The following is a 12,031-nucleotide window of genomic DNA, read 5'->3' on the forward strand; positions in this document are numbered from 1 at the left end:
AAATGACGTTTTTGTGTTTTTGTTTGTTAAATTTATCTATTTATTTAACTATTATATATATTATAACCTCATTGTAATTAATAGTTAACTTTACATTCAAAAGAAAAAAATAAATTAATATAAGAGTACGAGCTAGATCCAAAAGCTTGAGAGGCAACTAATTTTCAAATTAAAATTAGTAAATAAAGATTTTCTATAAAAGAGGAAGGTATTTTAGTAAAAATACGTAGTTTTAATTGTTTTTTCGTGTTAGGTTACATGCCTAACAACATCGTATTCACTTTCCCCATTTTATATAGTAGCAGGTTTAGAAAATGTTATTTATGAAATACTTTAGTGCTAGCATTTTTTTTGAACGACCAACAGAGACCCTCCAAACCTGGTACAGGTCAAATTCCCGTAATCGGGATACGCCACTGCCGGTCCACCCCAGATGAGCGGAAACCCCGTGGAATGGGTAAAACCGCGCTCCCCCTTGGACTCGAACCTGGGATAAACCCCGGGCCAAGCCTTCACCGAGATAGGTTTCACCACTGCGCTGCAGTGGATCACCTTAGTGCTAGCATTTCTACCAGCATGAAAGAAATATTAAATAATTAATAATTAAGTTTTGAAATTATAAAACGATATTTTAAGGTGAGATATGAATGAAAGTGTGTCAGTGAAATGAAAATCAATTTTGTTAACTTAATTTGAGACAAACCAAACTCAATTATCTTTTTGCAAGTTGTTAATTTATATATTACAAGGGGTGAAAGGTGACATGAGAGAAGCGCTAAAAGGTAGGTAGTGGGCTGGACTTAGAATTTTGACACGTATATAAAAGAGAACTTTGGTGTCGTAAGTACCTGATTGGGCCATTTGGCGGCACCTTAGTGGTCACTTTAGATATTTTTTATTGTTTATGTTCTTTAGTTCCGGTAACATAACGTAAATCAATTGAATGTCAATTTTTTTTCTTTTTTGTTTTAGTTTCGGTATCGTAACAAACATGACGGTTGTCGACCGAATTCACATAGGGTCACCGTATTTTGTTTTAGTTCCATGGTTGTAACGAACGTAATGGAAACAACCAAATGCCAAATTGTTTTTCATTTAGTTCTAATTATCGTAACAAACGCGACAGAGACCAACTGCATTTGCGTAGACTCGCAACCTCAACGCCCGAGATTGACAACGCTCAAGTTTTACCAATGCCTAAGTTTTACCAACCATCGTCACCCCATTGGTTAGCCTCAATTGTTTTATACTTTTTTTTGTTTTAGTTCCGTATATAAAGCATGCAATCGGAATCAAAGGAATTTTACCAACGCTCGGATTTTACCGATGTGTTGCGGCGCAACGCGCATGGTGACACACTATTTGTTATTATATATAACAAATAAAAAGTTTGGTGCCGCAAGTGCCTTATTGGGCAACTTGCGGCACCGAAATGATTCGCCTAATTTATTTTTGTTTCTTTAGTTCAGCCATCGTAACGAAAATCGAGCGAACGCCAATTTTTTCGTGTTTTTTGTTTTAGTTCCGGGATCGACAACGATTGGCTTTTACCAACACTCAAGTTTTACCTACTTACGCAACTCTATTGGTCACATCAACTTTTATACTTTTTTCTATATTTCGCTTTAATTCCGGTACAATAACACACGTCACCAAAACCGACCGAATTCGCGTCCATTTACCGGCTCAATGTTTGGGACCGGCAACACTTGGGTTTTACCACCATTCAAGTTTTACTAACCCGCCCGTCGCAACACGCCGGTAAACAACTAGTTTATTATAAGATATATATGAATTAACATTTACTCTAATCAAATTATATTATCAAGCATAGAGAACAACACATAATCCATATTTTTTTTCTTAAAACGATCAAAAGCTACATAAAATATTACTAATAGATTCTTCATCACAACAATCCATGAAGACATCATAAATTATATTTGATAATTACGAAGACATCATAAATTATATTTGATAATTATGTGTTTAATATGGAAAGAACTTGAGTTTCTTTGACCAAATCCACACGGGTACACGAACATTGTTGTTTCATAGTAAACAATGCAATTTATATATTTCATATGATATGGTCTACAAATGGTGATAGGACGGCTAAATTATATATTCCCTTGTTGTATGCTATAAAAGGCAATCAAGAAGCATATGAGTATACCAACACATTTCTTCTTTTCCTTAGCTTTCATATTGCAAAGTGCAAACATATAAAAGTATTGATGGCTTCTCATTTTCTTTTTCTTGGTCTTATCATGCTCATAACTTGCTCTTTTTCCTTGGCATCCGACAATAGCCCGCTTCAAGATTTTTGTGTTGCCGACCCGAATGGCCCAGGTTTGTAACACTTCCTTTGTTAGAGCATTTTGTATTTAATCGTATACTAACTGGTTTTATCGTTATGGTTTCATCAGTGCTAGTGAACGGTTTTGCTTGCAAAGATGCAAAATTCGTGCAGGCTAATGATTTCTTCTTTAGTGGGCTGCATTTGATAGGAAACACCTCAAATGCGGTTGGTTCTCGGGTGACTCCTGTGACAGTTGCTCAACTACCCGGTCTCAACACTCTTGGCATCTCAATGGCCCGTATAGACTTTGCTCCTTGGGGTATTAATCCACCTCACACGCATCCTCGTGCTACTGAAATCTTGACAGTCATTCAAGGACGCCTTCAAGTCGGGTTTGTCACATCCAACCCAGGAAATCGTCTAATCCAGAAAGTACTTCAGAAGGGTGATGTTTTCGTTTTCCCAGAAGGTCTCGTTCACTTTCAGAGGAATGTTGGACATGGCAATGCCGTTGCCATTGTCGGTCTAAGCAGCCAAAATCCGGGCGTTATTACAGTTGCAAATGCTGTGTTTGGAGCAAAACCAGATATCCCAAATGATCTTTTGGCCAAGGCTTTTCAGGTGGATGTGAAGGTGGTCGATGAAATTCAGTCAAACTTCTAGACTCCATAATCCAGTCAAAATTATTCTTGAAATTCATTTGATTTTCGAATTGTGTTGTTTTATTTATTTTTTCAATCAAACTTTATGAAAGGGAAAAAGGATTATTATTATTTTTCATGATCATTTCTAATTACCACTTGCCACATACACGATATGGTTACTAAAAAAGAAGAAAGTCTAAAAAAAACACCTTTTATACTTGGCTATCCAATTGGATTAAGTGAAGTTGTTCAAAATCTTAGTTCTTGTATAAAATCAATAACATATAAACATGAAATCAATACAACACTCTGACGTAACACATATGAGTTTTAGTACAAAATCAACAATATATATATAGTACTTACGCCCGGAACTTGTTGGTATTTGAACTTGAACATCATAAACAGGAATGAAATAAAGAACTCATTGTTGGGTTTATAATTTATAAAGGCTTTGGGACAGGCTTAAGATTGAGGGCCGGCTTAGGCAGGGCCGGTCTAGGGGTGTGGCCCGGTAGTCGACGGTCACAGGCCCGAAAAAAAAAGTTTAGAGTTTTTTTATGTATTATTATATAAAAAAATTATCTATAATCAATGTTTCAACATAATTTTATAACCACTAGCTTGGTTTAGTGGCAAAGAGTTATGATATCCAACCAAGAGGTTGTGGGTTCTAGTCTTAGTTGAGACAATCTTATGTTTATTTTTTATACACAACTCAAATCATAACTAAGTAGTAAGTAATATGGGTGAGCAATAACCGAAACCGAACCGATATAACCGAAAACCGAATTAATCGAAATTAACCGAACCAAACTCTTCATTTTTTAATATTTTCAAGCCTCTTTTCTTCTATTTCATGTATTATATGCATTAATAGTTTAATATATCATTTTTATGTATATATATCTCCATTTCATGTATTAATATCTCAATTTCATATATTTAAACATTCATTCATTTAGCTATGCATTCATTTCATGTATTTAAACGTTCATTTCATGTATTTTTAAGCAAAATTTTAGCCCAAGTTTTATACTTGTTATTAATCAAAATTAACCGAACCGAACCGATAACCGATCGGTTTGGTTGGGTTAATGCTAATAACCGAACCGAACCGTGCACACCCCTAGTAAGTAAGTCCACTTAAAATTAAATTGTTTAAACCAAAAAAATGTTTCTTTTACTTAATACCCAAAAAAAATTTCGCCTTTGGGCCAAAAAATTTTTTCGTCTTTTCGGAGCCGACCCTGAGTTTAGGCCCATATTTTGTTCCTTGCTCATTAAGTTACTGAACACAATTAGTCTCTATGTACCCGTTATTTAATTGTAATTTTGTACTTGAGCTAAGTAAAACTCTAGTTGCGGTTGAATGCGTGGATGGCTGTTGCATACGTGGATGTAGTCATGTGGTCACCTTGACCGAACCACATTATTTCTTCTATGCCTTTTTTTTTTTTCAATTTTTAGCTTTATATTCGTTTGTACGTGTGTTGATTATTTCATGCATCTCACTATTTTCCTAATAATCGGTATCAAATATTTGGCTCGTTACAAACGGTCACATTGAAGAAATGATTCACAAAGGTTGGTGGATTACCATTTCGAAGTTTGAAGTCGGTTTGGTGTTAGCCGACAGTCAATATAACCACAAATTTTATAACTAAGAAATCAAGAACGAATTGATATAATATCACCAATATGAAAAACACACATATATTATTAAAAAAGCTCTCATATTATGTATTACTCTCACTTATGTTAATAAAAAAATTATAAGTTTGAAAATTAGTTACAATCTCTCATATCATAACTCGCTTTATCTTTTGATAAACCTTAACTCGGTTGCTTCTAATTATAAAGTTAACTCTAACTTAGCTAACAAGAAATCTAATAAACCTTACTTGTGTAACATCCCGAAATTTCTAAAATAATAATTAATATATTATTTGCGTCGGGTGAAATAAATGAATTAGTGGAACGATAATAATAATAGAATATGAAAGAGTAAGTAGGATAATTAGATAGGATTAGTTGTGGACCAAAAAGGAAATATGGGCCTTAGGTCCATGGGCTTAAGGGAGTACAAATACCCCCTTAAACCCTAAACCTTTCCATTTCCGTCCATCTTATCCATCCTAATCTCTACACACACACACACACACACACACACACACACACACACACACTCATCCATTAATGGCCGCAAGCTAAAGGAGCATTTCCAAGGCCAAACCGAGCCTATAATTTGGTAGATCTTGAACGTGCAAGCAAGTACAAGATTTGTAGTTCATCACCAAGCTAACCGTAACCTTAAAAACACGTAAAGGTATGTCCGTTATCTTTAAAGTTTACGTTTTTATAAACGGTTAGTCTCGAAACTTGAACCTAGAGTAGATCGGATATAAATGAGTATTAAAGTAGCAAACATGATGTTAAAATGAGCTTATCGAACCTACGGTTATGAACGGTTCGTTTAAAGAAGCTTCAAACCTAGTTTTTGGAACATTTTAGCCATAAAGATCCAAGATTTACATTCATTCGAGTCAAGTTTGGGCCGCAATCGGTCTAGGGAACTGTTGGGGCTAAGACTGAACCATAATAAGCGAGCAAGGGTCGCAAAACTTGTGTTTTAATCGATGAAACAAACCCTGGCAGCAGTAGCTCGCTACAGCAAGCTTAACTTCGCTTACTGTGTAAGTTCTCTGCTGACTAACATCTCTTGCCGTATAAGTTCGCCTACAAATTAACCTCGCTAAATAAGTTCGTTTATAAGTTCGCCATGCTTAAGTTCGCTTACATACAACTTCGCCTAATGCCAAGTTCGCCTGATGTTAAGTTCGCTTATATCTAAGTTCGCTTATATCAAGACCTGGATACGTGGCGACTTGTATATGTAGACATATATGTGTACACACATGATGGTATGCATTGTAAGGACTAAAGAGATGAATCACATCAAAGTTAAAATGAAAGGAAAACCATAAAAATGCTAAGTAGACTTAAGCTAATACAAGGCCGTTAGATTAGATCAGATGAGTATTGATACGTGTAACTTGTACAGTCAGCCGAGCTTAGTTAAAGAAGGGATTAACAACTATCGGAGAACGAAGCAGGATTCAGGTGAGTTTCTAGCCCCATGTCCTTGTTATGTTTTCGGGGCTGTGTGCATACTCGATGTGAAGTGTGAATACACTTACCTTAAGTGGTAAGTGTACGCTATAGAAGTCATACGAGGTAGTTATTTTATAATGCTTATCGGTGCGTGAACGATCTTCGGATGTTGCACGTATCGCCAAGGATAGTGATTTCCAAGAGGTTGTTAGTGTGTATGAATGCTATGATGTGACTTGTTTATTATGTAAATGATGTAATGATATGAAGTGTGTTGTAGACAAGTAGAGGTAGAGTGTGTTAGAAGTGGCAAGAGTCTAGTAAGAGTGTTAGTGGCATGACGGTAGTACGTGGTAGGGTAAGCCTGTACGTGACTTCGTTATTAAAGTGGCAAAGTGGCATAACGTTATACGTTATTAAAGTGGCAAAGTGGCATAACGTCATTCGTTATTAAAGTGGTTAAGTGGAAGGGATAAATAAGAGGTTAAGTGGTAAGGTGAGCAGGTCAGATAGTGGACTACGTGTCTTCGGATACGTATATAATGCATGTAGTGGTTGTATGATAAGTTGCTTGATTAACTAGAACTCACTCAGCGTAGCTGACTTTTAGTATGCACGCAGGTGAGCTGATTATAGAGTTAGCATGAGGACGGCACATGGCATGGATTGAACGGCTGGCATCTGAAGATAAAAGAAAAGATGTTTTAAATATAATGTTTTGAGTTATGGTATCAAAGAAAGGATCCAATGTTTTGTAACGAATGATTGATGTTTTATATTCCGCGAAAAGTTTTAATTAACTCTGATTTGTAAGAACTGTGTTTATGAGTAAATCCGACGTTAAAGTAGGGCTACTTGGATCGGGGCTTTACAACTTGGCGATAACCCCTAACTTGGCCATAAGTAACCCATTTTAATTCTTGGATTGGATACTTATCCAGGCCAAACAACGGTTCACGCTTCTATTGATCATTACATGTCTTTTCTTGGGCTTGAATCTCTTCCTTGACCATTCTTTTAGATTTTTTAACATTTTTTTTGGACTTTATATTTTGGAAATTAGTTCTTCAATAGGAATCCGATTCATACTTGGCTTGTCTTCTTTCAACCCAATTATATGAAGATCCCAACCTGCAGAATTCTTCATTTCAATGTTAGTTCGTGTATCAGGACTTGCTATCTTCAGGATAATCTAGTATAATCGATTCTTGGTCTTTGTCAACTTCATCAAGAGCTTACATGTATCATCATGAATGGTTAGCAAATCGTGTTTCATGTGAATGTCACATCCATCTTCCATTGCTTGACCGATACTTATGTATTGCTTTATATGTTTGGGATGTATTGAATATTGGTTAATAGGCGTCACTCCCCCGTTTTTCCTTCAATTAAGATCGTCATTTTTCCCTGAATATCAATACAATATTCGTTTCCGAACTTCACATGTCTCGTGACTCGTTCATTTAGTTAGTAAAAGTACATATTATTACCCGCCAAATGATTCAATGCTCCGTTGTCTATGTGCAAAGTATCTTTCTCCACAAGCTCGATTAATTCTATACACTTTGGAATCGCTGTAAGGTCCGATCTATCGAAAATGAAGCTAAACCGATCTATCCAAAATCTTTCTCCACCGCCATTCAAAAGGGGGTGGCGGCGTAGCTTGTTGCCCGCTTACCCACCTCTCTATTGTAATTGGATCCTTTTATTTAATATATGAAGATTATTGTTAAAAAAATAAAATTAAAATTAACAATTATATATGTAAATGGATCCCAATTTGTTATATTATAAGAATGAATATAAATGAAGAGTATAATAAACCAAACACTAATCCATCACTAAACCAAATGATTTGAGTGATAACATGACCAAAAGTACAAAATGATAAGTTCTTGCCACCAATTACAGACTTTGAGACCAAAACGAAAGCATAACAATACACCCATATATCTCCAAGTACAAATTAAGAGCGCCCTACTATTCATAGGCAAACTCTACTACCGTTTCGCCTAATGAGTTGCACCAAACAAAAAAAAATACATGAGAAACTTCCAACTTTCGTCATCTAGTATCATAAGTTTCGCCATGCGAGACTAGAACTTTCGCCTTTAATCTTTTACTTTCGTCATGAAACCAAAACAAGCTTTCTTCTTTATTATATGACCAATAACAGGTTTAAGACTGTCAAAGTACACAATTGATTCAGCTATATGTGACTTAACCCAACTCTGTCAACTTTTATCCAAGGTCATGATGTCTCATTCAATCGGTTAACCTTGTATCATATGACCCCCTTACAATAGCCTAAATTTGCGAAACAATATTTAGTTATCATCAATCCTATTTTGGTGCCATAAACCCTTTTGTTGAAAAATTTTATTTATAAGCCTTCGTGATAAATCAATTCATTACCCACAATTTTCTCTCCGTTACCATGGCTCTTAGTCCGATCCGTATGACCTTCCGTTGGCTAATTAATCATATTACTCGAGCCTATTCACATAGTCGCCTAATCCTTTCATCAATTATAACTATAGGACGTATAATTGTTCTTATTACGCCATTATCATGCCCCGCATACACCTTAAATGTGAATGCATTAATTAAAGAATGGAGCCTGTAAGCCTGTAATTTGATTCAAACATAAAGAACGAAAAATGCATTTCACCCTTGTTCCTATAACACCCTTATCATACCCCACATGCACGTTAAATCATTTAAATACCCAACCTAGTAATGCCTTTCCCTTAAAATCTTTGCTAACATTTGAACTCAAAATCTTTATATTGTTTAGAGCATTCTCATTCCACCCCTTATCCCTAAACCAAAAATTACACTAAAACTCACTACATTTTCTCTTTCTATTTCAATTAAATAATACTTCTTATACCTTTTATCATTACCCTTTGTCTTTCCTTTACTCACAACCACTCTTAAAATATATTAAAAAATTATATGGGATGAACAGTAACTTTTCAAATATACAGAAAAATCACTAATTTTTCTAAAATATAAAAACTCTTCACTCACAACACCCTAAATCACTCTTTAAATTATAAAAACACCCCTCACATTAAACGAGGAGTTGGATGAGAATGCTCTTATACTTTGGTTTGTGAAAATGATAAGCACAAAGTGGTGGTGCATTATTAGGTACATGAACTGCAATTATGTACCCCCAAAGTACAAATTTTTTAATCTAATTCGATTTCATGTATATCTTTGTCAAATAAATATATATTTTATAGGATTCGTATCCAAAATAACTGGTCTGCCAATTATGTGACATATATAGTTTATAGAGGACCCATCAAAAGCACCTCCATCACGATACAATATTCCAAGTTTTATAGCCATATATATTTTTAGTTTTTAAGGAAAAATTATCAAAAAATAAAAAAAAAATTATTTTATAGCTGTTTCTCGTGTGGTTGTAACAATTTATAATCAAGCAAATATATAATAGCTGTATAGATATCTAAACTGGAGTTCATTAACAACTTTGGGCCTTATGCACGTACATGTGGCACAATTCCTGGGATGAAAAACTGAAAATACCATACTTGATTTCATATTATACAGAATGCATTGATAATTGCATTTTCCAGATACATTAAATTTGAAAGGTACGCTTGTGTCCATAATTGAGCTCCTGATCAGATTAGCCAGCTAATATCTTTTTCTTAATTAATTTACATTATTGGTCCTTGTTTCTTTCATTAATGTCAAATTATTCTCTTAACTTTTGATTTTTTTTTGAGAGATTTGGTGTTCCATGTGACCTAGGTTCGATTCCGGCCTCTCACCATTTAGTTCGGCGGCACCATTTGATAATGAGTGACTATGCGAGTAGGTGCCGTTCACTAGTTCAATCCTTGAACGGGATGGGTTTTTATCTCACCACACTATTGTGCCTTCAGGCGAGTGTTCACAAGCGTTTGCGTTGGGTAAGAGTTTTCCCTGGTTCAGAAGACGAGTGTATTCTGATATAGTGAATTTCGCTAGTAGCCAGTTGAAGGATTCGTTGGCTGTTAAAAAAAACTTTTGATTTTGCTCTTTGACTCATCACCAAACTTGTTGAACTTGATCATAAATCAAAGAGTGACCAAATTGTTTCTCTTATGTTGTCATTTTAGGTAATTAGCTTTTTACTATAGAATTTAATTGCTTTCGATTTCTTTCAATTAAGGTTATATGCGAAGAATAGTTTTTATTATAAAGATGATGGATGATATGTGCAAAAGTTCAGAAATATTAGGACCAATTGTGTAGATACATGGAATTAATGATACTTTCTACCATAACCATTCATGCCAATAATATGAGCATTTATGGCTTTAAAAAAGGCCACACAATCTTGGAAGACAATAATGACACACTAGCATAAATAGGGAACATTAGAGTTACCTCCTACCATATCATCAACACTCCACCTCACAATTTGGTTGCTCATCTTGGCTATGGCCTGTTCTTACATATCAAACAAAACCTCATATGAAGTTCGATCCATGAGTCTCCCTACGACATCACATGATCCATCCGCCGATAGTATCAAGAAAGAGCTTAATGGCATAGAAACATGGGTAATGTCATCAACATGTAAGCCATCTGTAGAGACCATTTATGATGGTTTAATGAAGTTGTCGAGATTGTATGAATGCTTGCATGAGTTTATAAACTTGTTATGTTCTACCCGAAATGGGAAATGCGGTGAAGAGCTAATGGATAGATTGGTGGGGTTCTTGGATGTTTGTGACATCATTAGAGATATCATGTCGCTTTACAAAGAGCATGTAAGAGATCTTCAATGCGCTTCACGAAGGCGAAAGGGGGATTCAAGCATCCCACGATACAATTGTTTTAGAAAAATGATTAAAAAAGATGTGAAAAGATTGATAGCAAGTTTAAAGCAATCCAAGGCAGCAAAGTCACCGGACCACCACCATCAACATGAGGCGATCAAAAGGGTCATAGAGGTGACCGTTTCTGTCTTCGAGACGCTATTGATGCCTTTTGTCACTAGGAGTTCACAAACACCAAAGGCAAACAAATGGTCTATAGTGGTATCAAAGTTGATTCAAAGGACAAAAGTGTCATGTGAAGAACATCATTATCAAAATGCAAACGATGTCGAAGGTTGGGACGCTGTGTTACGCGGTCAATGCATCGAAGACGATCGATTTTCGACTTTGTGGAATGATGTATGTATATGGGAGGCAATGGAAGCTCAGATAGAAAGAATTGAAGATGGTTTAGAGTGTATACTTAGGAGTTTGATTAGAACAAGGGCATCTCTATTAAATGTAGTTTCCAACTACTGAATGTGCACCACAAGAAAATTCACAGTATATATGTAAAAATATACAAATTTTAGTTTACTTAATGATAGTGATTTGTCATCTTCATCCTACAATTCTCTTGCCCCCACCCACACACACACACCATGAGGCAATGACTTTAGGCCTTCATCCTTCTAAAGCGTCAAATTATATACAACATATTTGAGAAGCGTCAAATTATATACAACAGATTTGAGCGGCACTATAGGTCTTGGAAATTGGGAACCTAGACTATTGAGGCCTAGTCGACGACCGTAAACAATGAAACGCCTAGAAATGTGCTCGTTATTTTGATTGTGTTTTAATTACTATTTCGGCAAATCATTTTCCATCCGTTGTTCTCAAACACAGTTTGGGATTAGGAAACTTGATTCTAGTGGGATTAAAGAATATACATTTTTACCATTTTTATTAGGTTCTACCGTTTCTTTACTATTTTAACATTTTTGATGTAATTATCTTCATTTTTTTATTTGTCGAGATTGTATTTTAACTTGATTTATGTTGAATGTTTCGATCTGTTTAGTAATTTGTTTGGTAAATTTGCTATCATGAATTCTGTTTAGTAATTTGTTTGGTAAATTTGCTATCATGAATTGTAGAAACATTTTCTCAAATTCTTTACTTCG

At 35.2% G+C, this 12,031-nt stretch overlaps 2 protein-coding genes across 2 annotated transcripts; both read left to right on the forward strand.

Moving 5' to 3' along the window:
* Positions 1 to 2,004: 2,004 nt before the first annotated feature.
* Positions 2,005 to 2,969, forward strand: LOC143539197 (putative germin-like protein 2-1). The gene is made up of 2 exons (XM_077032579.1): positions 2,005 to 2,352; positions 2,430 to 2,969. The coding sequence occupies exons 1-2, from the start codon at positions 2,085 to 2,087 to the stop codon at positions 2,963 to 2,965; spliced, it is 804 nt and encodes a 267-aa protein (XP_076888694.1). The 5' UTR covers positions 2,005 to 2,084; the 3' UTR covers positions 2,966 to 2,969.
* A 7,602-nt stretch (positions 2,970 to 10,571) lies between these two features.
* On the forward strand, positions 10,572 to 11,384 carry LOC143539202 (uncharacterized). Its single transcript, XM_077032583.1, has one exon. The coding sequence runs from the start codon at positions 10,572 to 10,574 to the stop codon at positions 11,382 to 11,384; it is 813 nt and encodes a 270-aa protein (XP_076888698.1).
* Positions 11,385 to 12,031: the final 647 nt, after the last annotated feature.

Source organism: Bidens hawaiensis, unplaced genomic scaffold (genome assembly GCF_021521415.1).
Source record: "Bidens hawaiensis isolate Kalapana, Puna unplaced genomic scaffold, B.hawaiensis_p1.1 tig00011824_1, whole genome shotgun sequence".
In the NCBI taxonomy this organism is placed as follows: domain Eukaryota; kingdom Viridiplantae; phylum Streptophyta; class Magnoliopsida; order Asterales; family Asteraceae; genus Bidens; species Bidens hawaiensis.

Excerpts from the sequence above, each read along its gene's own strand:
- LOC143539202 (XM_077032583.1), top strand. The coding sequence starts at position 10,572 with ATGAGTCTCCCTACGACATCACATGATCCATCCGCCGATAGTATCAAG.
- LOC143539197 (XM_077032579.1), top strand. The coding sequence starts at position 2,085 with ATGATATGGTCTACAAATGGTGATAGGACGGCTAAATTATATATTCCC. Across the intron at positions 2,353-2,429 it reads TGCCGACCCGAATGGCCCAG|TGCTAGTGAACGGTTTTGCT; the intron begins GTTTGTAACACT and ends TGGTTTCATCAG.